Genomic DNA, 20,048 nt, shown 5'->3' on the forward strand with positions numbered 1-20,048 from the left:
GACCCCCAGCTCCATCCCCATCCCCAGCTCCATCCCCATCCTCATCCTTGTCCTTGCCTGCTGGTTGCTGTCCCAGCCTGGTCCGTTGTGTGTGGGGCTGTAGCTCCTCACCCCTCCTGTCCTGTCTTGTCCTGTCCCAAGCAGTGGCCCCATGGCTGTGGAGCTCCGGCTCTCTTTTGTGCTTCTTGTGTACCCTGCTGACCGGTGAGAACCTCACATGTGTGGTCAGGAGGCAATCTGTCTTCCCTGGTCAGGATGGACTGTAACTGACTGAGCAGCCAGGGACTCCCACTGGCTGCTGCTTTTGAACTCTGTTGAGCTCAGATGACATGGGGCCCGATAAATCATCCACAGTATTGGCGGCCACATCAAAAGCTCCTGCTTGGTGCATTTGATACAGGCACACAGATAATAACCTATTTAGCTGAGAAAGGTCTGACTTGTCTTGTGGAAAGCTGTAACGTCTTTCACCTGAGTAGTTATTAAAGGTGAGCATGAAGAGAGAGCTCATCTGTCTCTCCAGTTTAGGGTTAAAGCTTATTTAAAACTCTATGTGCCTGGGGAAAATCTGCTATCCTCATTACTGTAACATATCCTCCAAGAGCGTAATTGCATGTTTGATCTGCAATGACACATACAATCAGTAGTTCCTGTGCTTTCAGTGAGACCTTTAATCACCTTGCAGACCACCTTGCAAGCAGAGATGTTAACCTGCAAATCTACTCAAGCAACAGATGAGCTGAAACACAGATATTACTGTTGAAGCACTATTGTGGGTGTAGACTGGATGTTTTCTATGCTCATCTTAAACATTGGCTGAAGTTTTTTTTCAGTGGTTTGAATTGCAAAAGCAGTACTGAAATCAGATTTTGAAGTCTCTGTGTTGCTTTCTGTAGGTATATTGTGAGGACACTTAATCTGGCATGTCGTTGTTTCTTGATGGCCATTATATATTATGAATTTACATTCATAAGATAAGGCAGCAGGTTTTCTGGGTATTTGTGTTATTAAAGGCCTGAGGGTAATAGAATTGTTTTGATTTAATTTAAGTTTGAAGAAGAAACTGTAATGTCTTGTTTACTTGATCTGGAACGGAATAATTTGGCATTGTACAGTGTAAAGAAGCTACTGGGATGCATACAAGATTAGGTCTTGCATCCTGGTACACTTTATGGGCCGTGGTCATAAGAGAGGGGAAGATAGCTACGCGGATACGAAAGGGTTAGTCGAATTCAGTGAATGGAGATCATGCAAAACTATGCCTTAGTACATGGATAAACCCATGAAGGCTCTTTAAGTCAATTCACGCTCAGTCTGTGGTTTGTGCTGGTGTGTGCCTCAATGGGTGATCCTTATAAGGGAAACAGCATTCTTGCAGTTCTTATCTTAGTTCTGAGTGTCGCAGTCCATTCTGGTAGATCAGTTAGTGCCCTTGCCTTTGAACAGAAACCATGGCCAGGCTGCTGTCAAACCTGCTCCTGTGGGTTCTTTATTGCCTGTGCAAGTCATTTTCAGGACAGTGACTGCACAGGGACAGCCTTAATAAAATGCTTATAGATTGGTGAGCTATTCTGTTCTTTTGAAAAAATAAACTGAGCTGGAATCTGTAACAATCACAACATGCCCCCACACCAATTTTTGTGCTAATTCGTAGGTCAAATATCCTGCACTCTTGCTAGTTAGATATTGTGCTCCCTTCATCCAAGCTATAGTCATTCTTTCCTTCTCCTGTTATCTGATGCCCGTGAAGTTTCATAGACCTATGGATTTTTTTTTCTTCATGCTGTGCATTGCAGAGACAATGCTTTATTGAAATTGGTAAAGCTCCTGATGCTGAATGCTTACGGGATCCTGTAGGGTAGGAAGTTTTGTTGCATATGTTATACAACAGTTTTGGTTGCCCCAGCTGGTGTCAGTGCTCACTTTTTAGACTGAGGGACAGTGTAGGATGGTCACTGTGCTGGAGCACTACAGTAATGAACTGGTGCCTGCCCTTTCTTCTGTATTAGTTCTGCAGACAGTGAAGCTCACTGTTTTCCAGCAGTGCTGAACTGTGATCTCCTTCATAAAAAATAAAACATGAGAAGGACCAAAGAGCTGAATTTATTTATAAAATGTTAACAAAATTAGCTATACAAGCAGAAGTAGTTAGATGTTTCAGCACTGATTCTCTTGCATTTTTAAGTCTCTAGGCCTTGTAAATATTCCGTGCTTCCCGCCCTTTTAGCTTTAAAAACTCACCTTGTATTTGGAAAATTTATATTTAAAGTACTTTATCCTGTAGGTGGCTGCTGCTCAGCTGTCAGGATCTGAGTTTATCTGTTTAATCCCAAGAGCCAGTCTTAGTACTCATAAAATAATTGTACAAGTCAAAAATTGTCACAATCAGTTTTGCTTGATCAAAGTGACTTGTGATTTCTCCCATGATATTGTTCAACCTGAAGTGAAGAATTGTATTGGAAGACTCCTCAATATGCAGTTAAAAAGAAAAGAAAGTTATGCTAAGAGTGTGCAGAAACTTTTCTGTTTATGCATCTCCACAAAATTACAGTCAGGTGCCTTTAGATAAGGGATTTAACTCCTCTTGTTGTTTTGATGTGAGCAGTTCATATATTAAAAACTAACAACAAACCAACCCTAATTGTATCTTCTTATACTCTACCAGTAACTTTGCCATGAATCAACAGCTTTGATTAATCCATGAGGGGCAGAAAGGTTTGTATAGTTTGCAGAAAGCATGACTGAGGTTTGAATTTTAATTTGGAAAGCTTCATCTGTGTTCCCCTGAACAAACCAGCTCATCAGCAGCTTTGTTTTGGTTTTATTTGCTTCTTGCTGAATGTGACCGATGTGGTTTAAAATACGTATATTTACAAATAGTTTGTAAACAGAGAAATCTTGTGAGGTGAAAGGATTAATCTCCATTCTTCCGGAGCCACTACACATGTTTTTTTTGATAGGGTGACTTTTTTGTTGTTAAACTCTGTTCTCTCCTAGTGTACTTGGAGAAGTTCATGGGTCATCATGGGAACTGAGCATGCTGGGCATGATGTGAATTCAAACCCAGGAATTTTCTGGGTTTGAATTCAAATTCTTTGCCTGATTAGATTCCTACTCTTAAATTCTGCCAAAATCAGCTGGGGTATTTCCGTTGTCTTCTGCAGCCTTCAGGGTGTACTTGTACACTTTGGGTTCGCATTGAAAGGCCTAAACTTAGACTAACCAAGTGTGATAGTTTGGAAATTACTACCTATGGATGTGGTCACTGTGAATTGAAAGTACTTCACCACCAGGAGGCATGCAGCACCTGCTGGGCAGTAGATAACAGCTCCTGGAAACAGCAAGTGGTTAAAATCAGTCTTTATTTCTTTTATATACCACAATGCATTGGGTAAAGCTGTAATTCACCATGGTAAGATTAACTAATGCAAAAAAGGCAAATATATATATATATATGTCAATAGATTATTTTTAATGATGTAATGTATCAGTGGGAATTGGAATAACTTTGATAGCTGATTGATAGCTGATACCATCTTTACCCATTTGACAATTGCTAATTATAATTAGCCAATGTTTTAAGTAAAAAATGTGTGAGACCCAGGGGCAGTGTGTTGTTACTTACAAATCTATAAGCCTAGATAATCTATAGGTATAGTGCAATGGTTAAAGGAAGATTTGCTGGCAGTTCATAAACAAGAAACTTAAAATTCACCTACCAAACAATTGAAAACAAGCTAAAACTAATGTATGGGATGAATAATTTTTGCTTTTGATGAAGTAAGAATTTCTCATTTCATGAAAATGGCCCTGTACACTGACCATTTAATCTTTTAAATAGTTGAAAAAAACCTCCAAACAAATAGAAAAAAACCTACAAAACCAAACACCCCCCTGCCCTCCTCCCAGACAAGCAAACAGATACCTTTGGGTAAAAGAAACAGGGCACGGTTGCTTATTTCAAATTTACAGATAAGATTATATTTCCTAACTATATTATGTTTAATTTCCCAGTTGCAGTTAAATAAAAATTCTAAAACCTGAATGCTTTATTGTCAGGTATGCTAGCTTTTCCAATCTTGACTGCAGCCCTTCTTCTGCACAGCTGATACGTTTTGTCCTCAATTTGTCAGCATTTTTAATTAGCCAGGAAACAATATTTTCAGGTGTTAAAAGGGTGAGTGGCAGTGTGAAGGTTCACTGTGTTTGTGTTTTTGTTATGCACACAAACCTACAGGGACTATTTAAAAGCGAAGGTTCAGTTTGGTTTTTTTTTAAGGTCTGATGTTGTTCTGTTTAATGTAGATTGGACAAATACAAACAGTTTTGAGGCTTATGATTGAAGATGAGCAGGGCCTGAGAAGTGTAGGAATTCTTATATGGGCCTTTTGGAGTCAATGTTAGTGTTAGAAAATTAGAGGTTTTCTGGTCTGAAGTATGGGGAGAAGATGGCTGTTCCACAGGTAAGAAAGCCTGAATGCTATACCATGCTGTGCTTGTTCACAGTATAGAAGATAAAATGTTTTTAGTTAATGCATGTTATTTTACTTGCTGAGCTTGCCATGGTGGGTTGCACACTATAAAAAAATTGACCTTGCTGTGTAAATTTAAGTTACATTAGGAGGCTTTTCTGTTACAGCTGTACCAGCAAGTAGTTAGTAAATGCATGGAATCTGGGACTGAGTATGCTAAATGAATTAACATTGGCGTTGGTTTTGTGGAGAACCTGTATCAACAAACCGATTGATTAAGATGGTAGGGGAGACTGCTCATGTGGTGTGCCTCTTTGACACTTCTAACTTTTAAGTAATTGAATAATTTCTGTCTTGAATAGCATCTGAGAAGTCATTTGAGAAAAGACTGTGTGAAAGTGTGATATGAATTCGAAAAGTAAGAAGTGGAGAGTTTAAACTTGTCATTTTCTCCTTTTACTCCATTTGTATGTTCAGCAGAGTGCTTCAATCATTTTCAAGTATAAAATGCTGAATTAAAAATACCTCAAAAAATTTAATTCTCATAAGGTCATGAGATTTTAGCTAGATAAGGATCCTTGTGTGTCTCTTCTGCTACTTTTGTCATAAGAAAGTTGTCTTGTGGTTTCTTCAATGGTGTGCAGTGACTGTTGTGTAGCTGTTGTCTTTCTGAAGCTCTTGTGATGCCTGTCTCCTGTGACAAAATTAAATGAGAAATGACTGGCTTGCTTTGAACTCCACTTTGAATGCGCTGTAGTTCAATATTTAAACAGTGCTAAAGCTGTATTGTTTATTAGGTTTAACATGTTTATGTTGTGCTCTGGCTTAAAATGGATCACAACAGGGAAAAAATCTCTCTTCCAAATATGAGTTTACAAATATCTTGGGATCATATATTTCTGAAGTCTGTGTCGTTTACTTATGTTCCTTGACAATGCATGAGGTGGGAGATGCAGGAGTGTACGCTACCAAACTTGTGCTAACACTGATGAGGTAATCTATATAATTCCCAATGAACTCAGTAAAGGTGATTGTTAAAAGTCTGTGTTTCTTGTATTGTGCTAGTAATTTGCTGATTATAAGGAAAGGTGGGAATTTTTAGTTAATGATATGCTTAAAGATATCTCTAGAGCGTCTTGACCTTTATTTCAGTGGTGTGGCTCTGAGCTATGGCAAGTGCATAGATCCATGTTCCTTGGGACTAGAAGTTCACAATAACCTGGTTTTGTCAGTAAGTTCCCCTCCAATTCCATGAATCCAGAGTCCAATATGAACATATCCAAAGAAGCTTATGAGACGTATTTGTGTTAGCATTTGTTTACCCAGGGAATACATTTTTAGTGGCTGCCATTACTTTGCCTAAATCAGATGTGAAATGGGAATTTGCCCCATTGGTGGGCTGTTAGCTTCAGCTTCTCCTGTATGAGCTGACTCCACCAGTGCTGACCTCCATGGATGCTTATTGGAGTAAGGAGGAACTGGGGAGGAAGTGTTATCATTATGCCAGTTCTTCTGGAATATCTTGCTGATCCTGAGCTTAGTGAATGAGGTTAGGCACCCTTCAGCAGTGCTAGATGGAACAAAAGGGTTTTATATTGGCATATATGTAATGCAAGAATGGACTGGTTTCCTAAGTGACTCCTATTACGTTTCATTTGTTTTGGAAACGTTCTGTGTATTTCAGACTTAACTGTATGTTTCTGTTGGTTTGTGTCAAAACCATAAGTCAGTTCAAATGACCTTTCCATTACTGCATATAATATACTCTCCAAGGATGAATGTTGCAAGCTATTCCAAAACACAGTTTTCTATAAAACCCTTTTATAGACTATCAGACTGCTGTGCTGAAAGTCAAGAAATCTGATGTTCTCATATAGACCAAAGTACAAGAAACCTGTGTTTATTTACTCTGCACCTTTGCTACTGTCCCCTGTTTCCCTGCTGCTTCTGGCGTAATCCTTTTGCGGGGAGAAGGCACACCTCTCCTTGTCTGCAGATCCTGCCCAGCTGCAGGGAGTGTGGCTGTGGGTGAAGCTTCTTGAGCTGGGTGGCATGTCCAGAGGCAGAAGGTGCTGTGGGGCCCAGTGGGACACCCGGTGCAGGCAGGGATCCTTTGGTGAGGAGTCTGGCTCCAAAATCCAGGGATTTGGGATCCCTTGCATTCAGTCCAGCATAATCTGTTTTTATTTATTAGCTTTCTGTTAGGGATGTGGAATGGAGCATTTGGAAGCAACTTGACAGGCACTAAAATAAATGTTCTTTTCTGTTTATTCCTTGACTTGCATCCAGAAATTAAATGATGATACATTAAGAATCTAAAACTCTCACTGTCTTAGTAAGTCTTTAATTGAATACAGTTCAAGAATAAAAGTATGACTTCCTCTCTGTTTGTTTTTGTTGCCCTGGGGAAAAATAATGACTTTCAAGAGGCTGGCTCTATTTAACACTGTGTAGGAATCAGAACAGTCTAAATATATATGACTTTACTTCTTTTTTTGTACTGGGGGGAAAAAATAAAGAAGTCTGCTATTCAACCAATAACTAAATCATATTTACTAATGTGACATAGACAAATTTTGAATTATCAATATGGCCTTTTTTTAAAGGCATGCCTTTATTCACAGTGCAGCCAAGCTCTGAGCTTACTTGGTAGATACTCAGTATTTTATTTTTCTATTTCATGTTTTGTCCATTACATGTTTCACAAGAGTAACCACTGCTAAGAAACCCCTTTGTCCTGGGAGCCTGGTTTGCTGGTGGAATGAGGAAGGGCAGGATTCGGGTGTGAAGGCAGGGTGTTTGGCTGGGGAGGGACAGATGGGCAGTGGGGAAGTGTCTGGGAGGGGAGCTTAAAGGAGAGAGTAAGGGGCTTCCTCCACCTTGTGTCCATCTTTCAGTGGTGTGTAGATGCTTCTTTTGACATAGAGAGGAAGAGACTGAGTTGTGTGCTTAAGAAGTTGATGGAGATTGAAGGAAGGACCTGGCAAAACCGTGCCTTCAAGAGCAGGAGGTGGAAGCAGAACAGTTACCAAGCAAAAAGTGCAGTAGCAGCAGAATACCGTTCTTGCTCAGTCTCTGGTTTTACTTTCCCAGAAACATTGAAATGGATATTCCTGGGCTTGGCTCCCTCTTGTTAGAGCCCAAGGCTGCTCAGTCCCAAGGTCTGGCATGTTCCAAGGGCCTGCCTGCCTTTCCTGCAGGGAAGTGGTCCTGGCAACCAAACCACTGCTTCCTCCGCTGCAGCACAGGCCATGGCAAGCTGGAGGAGACTCGTGAGCTCTGCAGCTCACCTGGCTGCAGAGGGGATAGTGAACAGGTGGAAGCAGGACCACAGCATGTTCCCTGGGTTTCAGGACTGCCACTGGCAAACTTCTGCATTGTGCTTTTGTGATACAGGTTGACTCCTGAATATATGTCTGCACTGCAAACTGGAGGCGCTTGGGAGAGGTTTTTAAATGGCATTTTCAACAATCCAAATTTAAAAATCTACTCTTTTTCTGTAGGTTTTGTTCCTCTGCTATGTGCAGTGGTGCATATTTCTCAGTCCTGAGAAACAGAGACTGTAAGATTAGTTAACGTGGGTGAAGGAATAAGTTGTATGTGCAAGGGTCTGCTTTAACAGCCACTGACGTGTCAAGAAGGTTCCCAGTGTGTGACAGTTCAGTGAAGTTCTTCAGATGCACGTGTGCTCCCACACATCCAGAGCTTTGTGAAGAGTCTGGCCAAAACACCACAGTTGCTGTCCCAGCATCTGCAGGCCACGGGAGGAATTAGTAAATGCCTGGTAACCCTTTGCTTTACACTGCTTTAGCTATAGGCACAACAGAAACTAACGTCTATGTAGGAACAGAAATACAAATTGCATTTCATCCTGTTGCAGTGGAAGTCAACTGTAAACTCTGTATGAGTAGAAATGCACATATTTTACTTCCAGATGAGCAGCACTTTGCTTTACTACTGTCAGGTTTTTTTCCCCTCCTTAGTAAACCTTTCATGAAGGATGAATGTAGATTTTAATTACTGATTCTTTTGTGTTTTTTTGCATTCTGTGGCTAAAATGATTTTTTTGAAGAAAAGAACTAACTGATGAAGGTTATGGACTTTTACAATTTTATAAGTTTATGAAATCTTACAATTTCTTTAAATTACTTTAGCACCTTATCTTAAATCTGATTGGTAGCTTGCATTTCTGAAGCAAGGTATACTTTACTTTGCCGTATGTTCCACTCAAGGTAGCTGAGTTGATGCCAGCCCCTGAGAGATTTCATTTTACTTGAGTAGGAATTGTTACTTGCTGGTGTTGTCAGGAGGATGTATTATGGGCTTCTTATTTCTGTCAGAGAACCCCTGCATGTCTGGAGCTTCCTGTCTGCTCCTGGTGATGAAGCAGTGCCCATTCAGTGATGACTCAGAGGCAGCTGACATGTCATGGGGCAGCATCCCTGGCACTGCTGCCTAGGAGTTGTCTACCACAGCCCAGACCACACTGTGGGCATGTGGCCCCCACGTTTGGCACCAGAGGCTTGGCAGCAAGTGCTGCCGGTGGGCAGACCTGTGCTGCCCTCTGCCTTCACTGACAGCTTGACTTGCCTCCCAGTGGGCTATTCTGCTGCACTGAGAGGCTTCTGAAAGAAACAGCTTGGCTCAAAAACCTTCGCCAGTGCGGTTCTGTATGGTGAAACTTGCAGGCTTTGCAACTGGTGTGATTGATTCTTGCGTGACAAGTTAGTAGTCAGTGGCCAGTCCTCATGCTCACGCTGTTGCATTCCTCATGGCAGTGTCTGTCTGTCGTTCCCCAAGCAAAGAAAGGGTATTGGAAATGGCCATTTCTGCTGGTCATAAGGAGGTAGCTGTAGGTAAAATATGTATCATTGCCATACAAATAACCATTTACTTAGATCAGGAAAATGGTAATAGCTCTGTTTCTGAATGACTGAAATAAATAACTGTAAAAAGTTAGACCAAGAAAGATTTTAACTCCTGTCTTGGGTAAAACTACAGCAGATTGTGAATAGAGGCTGAAAGTTTGCTATTAAAAGCTAGTAAATGTGTTCTCTTTCCACAACAGCAAGCCTAATACTGTAATTTTTATATGAAGAAAATTGTTGAATCGAGCTGATAGGAATGTGCATTTAATTCTTTCAGCAGTTCTTAAGAGCTGCTCAGCAGCTCTGTTTGGAAACCAGAGCAATGTTTTATTTATTTCTGCAACAATATTCACCTCTAGTTTTCATACTCTCTATCATTTTTGTTGGTATGAAGAGGAAATGCCTTTTTTCTCAATGCTGTTTTGGGGCTGATTGTACTTGGATAACATTCAGGTACAGATTATTTCCAAAGCAAGCCTAGCTCTTTGTAACATGATATAATGTGGGCTTGTGTTGTAGTTATAAACTGGAAACCTGTTGCCATAAACTGGTCTTCATCAGGAGGCCCAGATGCTGCTGCTTTGTCATGCTGAGCTATTCCTCTGTCAGCCCAAAGCCAGTGTTTATTTCTGAAAGGAAACAGTCACCTCTGGCTGAAGTTTAAATGTTTTCCAGCATATTTATGAAGTCCAGGCTATGTTCAAAGCAGTTGAAAAAAACAAATATGTGAATACCAGATTTACTTCAAGTAAATACTACGTTTAGTCACAGAGGATCTTAATTTGTGAACATTTTGAACATTTTCCCCTTTGTTTCATAACAGAATAAAGGCACTAGTTACACATTTGAAAGAGCAAGTATGTAGTTTTAAAGCAGCTTCATTTTACTATTTCTTTTTTTCTCTGTCCTTTGGCTTGCATTTGCATCAGGGTAGCCAGTGTAGTGCTTGTGACAGCCTCTGAGAACAAAAGGTAAGCATTACTCACTTTTTGTTCTCCTTCAGACTGAGGCCCTGTCTCTTATAACAGTTTAGGAAGGTAAGTTACCCACTCAGCATTGAAAGCGGATGATAGATGGAATAACCCAAAACGATTCTTGGCCAAAAGTATTAGTTTTCCAGCATGGGAACTAAAGCAGTCTTCTGAAAGTGTTTTCAAGAAAAGGAAATTCCCTTTTCACTAAAAGGGAAGAATAAAAAAAAGAGGATAATTTGGCTTTTTTTCCAAAAGACTCATATAATTTCTGAATCTTTAAAAAACAAACCAAAACAAACAAAAAACCACATCAACAAACCAAACAAAAACAAAAAACCACAACAAACCCATCCTGGAAAAACATTTTCTGACATAGAGATTAGACTAGAGTTGCTCTCTGGAAGTACTTAGCTGTAAATTCACATGCTCTTGGCTTCTAGCTTGTTTTATCTACTATGCATGTAGCAGAGAGCCTTTGGCTTTGTTCTTGTTTTACTTCCAAGGTAAAGTCCAAAGTTGTTGATGCGGGAGTCACGGACAACGCAGAGACGATCAATGTGATCAAGCGATTGCCAAATTTATTACAAAGCCTTAACTCCTTATATACTATTTCTTACATGCACTTACAGTGATTTGGCATATTATGATTGGATACATGTCTTGAAGACCCTTAGTGACTAACATACAATTGGTTAGGCACAGGTGTGAGAACTCGACCTCGAAAGCTTGCCAACAGTCCACAGTTCTCATTAACTCAGTGAATTCCAGCTTCTTCTTATCTTGCTTGCTTAAGCTTCTTCGGGCCTCTCATGGCCTTGCTGTATCTTTCAGGATTATTCAGAGTTTATGTACCAATTATGCATTCTCCTGTGAGAACACTGTCTCCACACAAAGTGACTCACTAGAAGGATGTTAGACAGTTGTGAGAGCAAAATCATGCATGTTGGGCAAATCTGGAGACTTCTGTGCACTGATGATCCTGTGATGGCATGAATCATAAATAAAAATGTTTTATTCTTATTTGGTTCTCATGTCAATCTCAGAGTATCAAGCATCTGTAAGTTGGGGTTTCACTGGGAGCTGCAGTATTGGGTCCCAGGGCAGGAGGAGTATGCCATGAGCTTTCTGCAGTGTGCTGCTGCTCAAGCAGCAAGGATGTTGGGGACAAGGTGGTAAAGCTGCTGTGGAGTACAGCCCTTGTGGGAGTCCGTCCCACAGTCTCAAACCCCCCTGAGAAAGCTGCTGACCTTGGAGTGCCAGCCCCAGTCCCTTCTGCCAAAACCTTCAGCTGATTTCCTATGGCTGCACTTGATTGTGGTGGCCAACCAGTGTCCTACCAGGAAAACCACTGTGCTTCTGGTGCTGCTTCTTAAGCAATGGAAGGATGCCTCTTGAAAATGAATGGAGCAATGTCTAGAGCAGCCCGGGAGGACCCCTTGTTCTGCAGTCTTAGACTGAGAACAATGGGGAATTGTTTGGTTTGGGTTTGTTTGTTTCTTTGTTTGTTTGTTTGTTTTTGGGGGGGAAAGGTCTGAGTCCAGAAGGGTGGCAGCAGCAGTTTTGCTTTTTAAATAACTAAAGAGACTGTTCAGAAAGCTTGAAAATAGTTAAATTTTCCCAGTTAAATAGCTAACTGGGAGAGGATGTTAAATGGTTGCGGCACAGGAGCAGCAAAGACTTGCAGGCTTTGCTGCTACATGTATGTGCACATAAACACTTGTTTTGATGCCCTTGAAGTTTGTGGGATTATTCTGAAGGATTATCTCACCTGGTGGTAATAAAATTACATTGAATTATAGAGGTTCTTGTTGCTGAACTGAGGGGTGGCACTCAAACCATTTTGTTCACAAGCAGAACTTTGGTAATTACCTTCCAGATGTGGAAACCCAAAGTTAATAATCCCTTATGAAGGGACTAAGACTTTTACAGCCTGTTTCACAGCCCTTCAGGAGCTTGATAGAAGAATGACACCAGTATGTTCACAAAACACTGCTGAGGGTACACACTGGTATAAATTCACCTGTGTTTCCTTGTAGCTGCTCTGCCTGGATCTGTCTGGTCTGGCCACTTGCAGGCAAACATGTCTTGCAGGTTGGAGAGGAGGCAGCCATGTGCCTGAGGGAGTAACACAACCTGCCCTTCATCCACGGCACTGTTTGGTTACCCACTGCCAGGGAGACCGAGCTTGCTTTTTCTGTACCAATGTTTTGATAAAACCTAAAATGGAGATTGGTTTGATATCTTGATTTCTGGATACGTCTCTTGGCCAATTTTTTGGCAGGAAGACTCTATTGCCAACATGTTGTCATGGCACAAGTTTTTACCAAAACCTTTCTTTAGAATATTTTGATTTTGTGACAAAATGTTCTTACAATCGTATAAGCTTTTCATGGCTTCTTCACTGAAACATGGTTAAAAATTTGTTTGGCTTAAAACAGCACTTGGAATTGAATGCAATTGTTTGCTCAACCCAAACCAAAACTTTTTTCTCTCGCTTATCAAAAATTGCAGAGAACTGCAATAAATCCATGTTCGGCTAGTCTTTGTGCCAAGCTCTGAGAAGCTCAGGTTGTCTCCAAGGGAGGCAAGAGGGGATACAGGCATTCCTATGCAGGTTGCTCTGACCTAAGAGATGGACTCTGTTTGTTCTCACCCATCTCTATTATAAAAAGAATAAGAAACATCTGGCAGAGAGGCCAGACAGATCAAATCCTTTAAAGGGAGATGTTTTGGACAGTAGTATAAAAAATGATGGATCTTACATTTTCTTTGTTTTATTACACTTTTCCTTTGCTGAGCCTCTGCTCTACCTGGTGTTTCTATGGATGGTCTCTTGCTGGCTTTTCCTTTTCCCCTCATGGTTTTGGTTCAATTCTTCTAAAACAAAGTAAGTGTGGCATGCTGCATCCTCTGCTCTTTCTGAAGATTTTTCCCTTGTGAATATGTATAAAAAGTACCTGGCTGGTTGTGTGAGCTGGATTTAATTTCTAGGTCCTAATAAAATTAAGGATGAGGGACAAAATTCCGATCCAATGATGACATAGATGAACTCCCTCTGGTTTCCAAGGATTTGGAAATTGGCTGTAGAGGACTTAATTTTGCAAACCCAAGTGCTTCTGACAAACACATTTGGTTCACTCTCTGCCAGCACTCTATTTATTTTCCAGTTCGTATGTTTATGCAAGTGCTTTCTGTCTTGTGAGACTGAAAGTGTCTGGATGCATTTGAGAGTGTAAATGAAATTAAATACATCTAATAAATGCCATCAGCTCCTGTCAGCTGGGGAGTCTTACAAAGATCTCATATCCTTATCTTGGCCAGCTCTGCTGCTCTGTTTCCCTGACTGTGGAAGATGCATGCTTATTGTACAAGCTCCCCACAGCTGCCTTCTTCATAGCACAGCTTTCCATAACTGTCACAGCCCTGTGCAAGCGCTTACCACCCCTTAACATGGTGTTTGGGGTGCCATGGTTGCAACTGAAATGGCATCTAGTTTTTACTTTATGGCACTTAATTTATGGTAGGTAGAAATGCTCAGAGATGAAATCCTGTGTTGTTTCATATAGGTAAATGATTTTTTGAAGCAAGGCATGAAGTACTCTACTATTAGTGGCATGTATCTGTAATAAGCTGAGTAAAATGTATTTGGAGTCAGTATCTGCCCTGAAGGTCTTGCAGTGCAAGTATGGAACTAGTGTTATTTATCATGATACTGTGATAAGCCGTGTGTGCAACAATTTTTACAATTTTATCCCATGTATTAAAAAGACAGTAAAATGTATCCTTATGGTTCTAAATGGAACTGTAACCTCAGGAAAACGTACTTCTAGCAGCTGAGTATAGGAGTTATACAAGGTGGAGCAACGTCTACAAGACATTTTAGCTTATTAGGTGCTGAGAAGCCTGTTGTGTTGATTCTAGGGAAGTTTTGTCTCTCAGTGTCTGTCACTCACTGTTAGATACAAGTTTTGTGCTTGCAAAAGTCATAGCATTGATTTTGCACGTTATATCGCAAAACTGGTATCAGTGTAGTGGTCCTAAGAATTGAACAAAGGAAAATGTGAGCAAGACAATGACTCCTTCAAGTGTTTGCTTCAGAAACTTGAAAGCTTTATTAGAAGACTAATAAAAAAGATAAAGACATTAATGAAAAAAGCATATAAAGTGACTTCATTATTATTCTAATAAATCACCATAGGCAGGAGGCAGCTCCGTGACAGGGAGCCTGAAGCGGTGTGACTTAATGGCTCAGCTAAACGAGTACACATGGACTAAGACCCCAGGTCTGTGGCTGAAAACATCAAAGCAACCTAGGTTGTGGGGAAGGAACTCTGCAGGCGAGGTTCCCTGTAGACCTCCTACCGGATGAGTAATGCAGTTGTAAATTACAGACTGACAGGTTGTCATGCAAGCCTTGCAGGGAGAGTCTGAGTGAGACATTTCTACTGATGCATAAATGGAACTTTTAAACAACTTTAAGGTCACTGATATTTAAAATCATATCACTTATTCGCAGTAAAATTACAAAAGGGTGAAATAAGTTTTAATTGAGTGTAGAAATGTAACATTTAATAAGGATTTGTCTTCAGGTGACACTTGAGTTTTCATTGAGAATGGCACTTGTTTTTCTGCTTAAAAATCCCTGCTCTACAGGGTGGATCCAACCATGCTGTGCAAACGTTATTGGCTTTGCTCCAGTTAATCTCAGCTTTTCTACAATTTGATTTCTTTGTTTTCTATGCAATGCATGAAGGTGGATGACACATATAGCCAGCTTGGCAGGACTGCTGCATTCATGATGCTTTACTCAAAAGCTTAGTTCATTGTGAAGATTCAGACTCTATCTTTCAAAATCTTGTTGTCTTACACTTTGTATTGCTCAAGTAGGAAAGCACATGTTTGATATGCAGAGCTAATGAGTTAGAGAGCATTTGGTAAAGAATTGTTTGAATGTGCAAATGTCTGATTCCTTGTGCAGCTACCAGAATGATATCCTAAATTGGACATGCAAGTGCAAAGTTTTTTTGCACCAAAAGTTTCACAAATCCATTCCTTCGAATAATGTGTGTTCTGTATCTGATGCCTGTACAGATGGAACATTTTAGTTTTGTTTCCTTTCTGGACTGGCTTGACAAGTGAATGTGGAAATTTCCAGTCTTTCTGGATGCACACACTGTTCTTCATTATTTTTCTATCTACCATTATTACAAGCCGTAGTTCTGTGTTAAAACTCAAATACTGCACAGAAGCAACAGCAGGAAATTTAGGAATGCTGAACCTAACACACTTTCAAACTTGTTAAGCCATTGCACCAAGAAGTTGAACACTCGTCTCATTTGGATCTCTTCCTCTCTTCTTTTCTAGGCATCTAACACTATGCTGGTTTTTCTGCTGTTTCCTGTTTGGTTTTTTTTCACTGTAGTTTCTGTGATCACTGCCACATGTGCAGCAGTCAGCACTTGAATTTCATGTCCAAGATCCATTGCCTAAATTGCATCAGCTTGTGATACAATTTTTAAACTTTAACTGATTGTAAACAGAGCTCAAAATGTCTTCTTTATATACATGTATGTATATAGATCTTAGTAATTCAGTAAAGACAAACAATACTCTGAGGAATTAGTGTGCATCAGAATTACTGCAGCTACTATGAATCGGTGTCTTTCACTATTCAACTGCTCTAATTAAACTTCAGATGGCAGCTGAGGCATGTTGTTGGATAAGACATAGAGAAAGGATATCTAAGAAAAACATAATCGTTTTCTTTGTGGAATACATCAAGATTTCACTTCCTTGCCAGTTCTGTGGTAATTGGGATTTTTGTTTGTGTATAAACCATAATCTACAATGCTTTAAAATTTTCAGTGTATTAGTGAATGCTTATTGTGTGCACCAGGATCAGTCTACGTCTTGTGCTTTCAAAATGATTGATTGGTGGTGTCTTGTATAAAACAACTCCTTATATAAATACAGGGAAAAGTACATTTAAAATGCTTTCAGAAACTGAAGGGGCTTTCAACAAACTGTGAAAACTACATGTCAGCTTGAGGAAAGGGGTGCTTTGTGCCAAGTTGAATGACAGGAGAGCTGAGTGAAGGGAGTAAATAGCGTTCTCCCCTTTCTTTCTGAGCTCATACAGTTTGTATCAGTATGTCTCTTTTGCTTGGTGCTTTAATGAATTTGACCATTTGGATAAATACTGATTATTTGCTCCTTTCTGTGTGCCCCCAGTCAGCATGACAGTACAGGACAATCCAAGTACAATTTATGGTATCTACATTAAATTTCCTTGGAATTGAAAATTATAGTATGTAGCCATAACCTGGAAATAAAGCTTTTCCACAATTTCTTACTTTCCCACATGATTTATGGTTGGTATTTCCATGTTAAGACAAGATAAAGTTAAGCAAGATCGTGTACTTAAGGATGTGTCTGCATAAGTCACAACCTGCTGTACTTGGGCTTGTGTGCGTCTAGATGCTGATGCCATCCTGCTGACCTGTGGGGCAAACTCAGACCTGCCTGTCTTGGTGTGATGGGACATGAAAGAATGCGGCTTTGGGCAGGGACACTCCAGGATAGGTACAAATTGGGAAACTTGTAAGTGTGGCTGAAAGAAAATACTATCAGTTATGGAGCAAAACCAAGGACTATGGTAGGAATGTTTTTAGATCAAGTTGGTAGACTATGTAGTGACTGTTACTGAGAAGCTAATACTTGTGCTCTGCTGCTTTCTACCTGGTGAGAGTATTAAAAACTTGTTTTGTGTTGATGTCAGTGGTAATACACTGCTATCTTGTATCCTGTACCAGTTTCCTGAAGATAAATTTGTAGTAAAATACAGCTGTAACATTCCTTGCCTGCGCTGAAATGACTGTTGCTTCAAGGGGAAGCTAAAGGTGGGCTCACGTGCTGCTGTGTGTGCCAAGTGCTGGCAGCAGTGACTGTGTCAGATTGGCAGTGGACTTGAACACTGGTGGTAGGGAGAAATTGTGGTTTTCTATGTATGAGTATCTCAAGGCTTGGACTGCTTCATCCAAAACAATGTGAATGATGTTTTCTTTGCTACTCGTTAGTAAGATTCCTCCCAACATTCTCATTTAAGCGTATTTAATTATTGTCTAAGAAACAACTGCTGAATTGCCACAGAAATGCATGCAACTGTTAAAACCAGCGTGTGAGGCTGTTGATGATGGGATCCCATTTTATGCCACTGGGAAGTGAGAGACAGCTACTCTGGTTTATTTTGGTATATTAGCAATGCTTTTTATGGATGCTTGATTATTGCTAGTCTCCAAACTGTGTTTCATTCTAACTACAGCTGATACTGCAAAGCAAAATACTATCTCTAGCAATGCTTGGGCAACAAGACTCAAGTGAAGGAAGGACTTCCACCCTGACCCCCACTTCTCACACATCCCTGTAGCTCATTCTTGTGGGCGTTGCAGTAAAGAAGCATATAATATGCATAAATTGAAAACACCACTTTGTGCTTTATGAAGGTACTGGTCTCACTGGTAGCTTCAAACTTGTCAAACTGAGGTTGTACAGAAATATAAAAATGGTATAATATTGTAAATGTTAATGAAGATCTTCTGTGCTTATTTGTAGGAAAGCTAATAATTATTTTCCTGTTAAAGGTGTCATTTTCCCGTTAAATCTTGAAGCACTCTGTGTCATTCTTACCTTAATTATTTGGCATATACAAATCAGAAGTGCTGCAGTTTCAGCTGAAACCATGGCTACACAGCCTGTTCACTAGTCCATTACTGCACTTCTAGTTACGTCAGTACAGTTTTCTCAGGTAGCTGCTCAGCTGGCTGAAAGATTCCTGTATTATCAATTTTCAAGACACTTAAAGACTCTTGCTAGCCTTACTGCTTTAGTTGACAAGAAAAAAGTGCTTTTCTTGCTTTCTACTGTCCTCTTTTTTGTTCTCTTCTATGGACTTTTGGAAATTGGCTGTAGGAAATGCAAGCTGTTATATGAGTGTAATACTCTTTACTTAAGGGAGTAATTAATCTAGAATTACAATGTACCAAGAAAATGTTCTCAGATAGTGGATAACTTTATTATAGTTAGGGATAATGTAACAGGACTCTTACCTGTCTTGGCTTGAATACTGATGTCTGGGTGATCTCTCTGTGAGGAGACATTAAACATTTGTATGAAACCTGACAGCTCTCACATTCCTTCACTTAAGTGTACAGTGCTGCAGTAAGTGGAAGCTGTGTGCACAGCTCCTGTTTCTGGTGAACATTGCTATTACTGCTGTGGTTGTATTTAATAAAATTTTCTACCATGAAATATCCTGTGATCTGTCTTGGATAGCTGTCAGCTGTATTTCTTATCATGCTTCTTGCTGACTGTGTCTAGGCTCAAGGAAATGTTTGCCTATTTGGCTGATAGGCAATTGATAATGTCTTTTTTCATTCTGAGCTTCTTTTGCTCAAGGTACGTTTCTCAAGCATTGCTAGCAGCAATGCAGCACCTGGACTTTTGAGTCATAGCACTGCTGACATACCTTTTCATTTAATGTAAGCTTAAATGTGACAAATCTCTATGCTTGAAAAGCCGTTTCTCTCTGATTTGCATGGTGGTATTTACACAAAGTGTGAGAGAAGAGGGTAGAGAAGACTGGGTCAAGGAATGGGTTGGGGGACTTGCATTGATTTCCCAGACCTTCTCAGCATCTGTGCTCTGGTCTCTGTCTGCATCTCTCCAGGCTTCATTTGTTTCCCCATAGCTAGCACAAACCATTTTAGGGTCCAAAAACTTTTTCAAATGTTTTTAATGGCTGTTGAAAAGGCTTTGCCCAAAAGTTGTTAATAAATGTGTGGAATGATGAGCAACAGGCCAAGAAACAGAAGTCATCACTTGTAAGTGCTAACACTATTGAAAGGGATTTATTATTATTATTACTATTATTATTTCCTCTTCCTACCTTTCATTCTCCTGCCAAGTCTGAGGTGAAGTGTGAGTATAGACAGATATGACGGCATTATCTTGCTGTGCTGTCAGTAGACTTTATTCAACAGCTCAGTGGCTATTTTGTTTTCTTCACAGCATGTCTGCCTTCGTTCATAGAGAGAGTTGTATTTCTTTTGATATTTAAGCACATCTACCATTTCCAAGGTAATTACCCTGAATGACATTATGGGATTAATTCTTGAAGACAGTGAGAAACATGAGCTTTCATGGGAATTGTGTCACTAAACTGGAGTTCAAAGTTTCTGGCACTTTGGCTCAATTTGGCAGGTGGGAATTTTTTTCCTCCTTCAGAAGATGGTGCGCCTCTTCTTGCAATACATTGGTGTAAGGCTGTGTGCAGCAGCACAAAATTTGGTGACCTGGGAGGTTCCTTTCCTTTGTTTGTCTGGGTTTATCTCCTGTCTGTACTTCTGCTTGCTTCTGTGGGGTTTTGTTTGGTTTGGAGATGTGTGGGCTTGTGTGTATATATATATATATATATATATATATATATATATATATATATATATATATATATATATACCAGGGGGAGGGGTAGAAGTAATCCTTTAGAGTTGAAAGTGTCAGGGAGATCTGTTAAATTTAAAAGAAATTTTAGAGTATGGTTTATATAGTATCTATCTGGCCTTCTGGCTTTCAGCATCAAATGGGTTTGGTTTTGGTTTGTTTTTTGGATTTGAAGGGTTTATTTCTTTTTTTTTTTTTGGTTGTTCTTTTTTTTTGTTGTTTTTTTCTTAATTTTA

General features: G+C 40.0%; 1 protein-coding gene across 1 annotated transcript in view; it reads left to right on the plus strand.

The window, feature by feature from the left end:
* Positions 1 to 4,676: 4,676 nt before the first annotated feature.
* The window catches only part of AADAC (arylacetamide deacetylase), a 47,472-nt gene continuing 32,100 nt past the window's right edge, over positions 4,677 to 20,048 (plus strand). Inside the window, exon 1 of the mRNA XM_062602982.1 lies at positions 4,677 to 4,755. Coding sequence (XP_062458966.1) covers positions 4,753 to 4,755 — 3 coding nt within the window. The 5' untranslated portion in view covers positions 4,677 to 4,752. The remainder of the gene's footprint in view (positions 4,756 to 20,048) is intronic.

The sequence above is a fragment of the Pezoporus occidentalis genome, unplaced genomic scaffold (genome assembly GCF_034315485.1).
Source record: "Pezoporus occidentalis ecotype Australia unplaced genomic scaffold, CSIRO_AGI_Poc_V1 ctg8, whole genome shotgun sequence".
Classification (NCBI taxonomy): domain Eukaryota; kingdom Metazoa; phylum Chordata; class Aves; order Psittaciformes; family Psittacidae; genus Pezoporus; species Pezoporus occidentalis.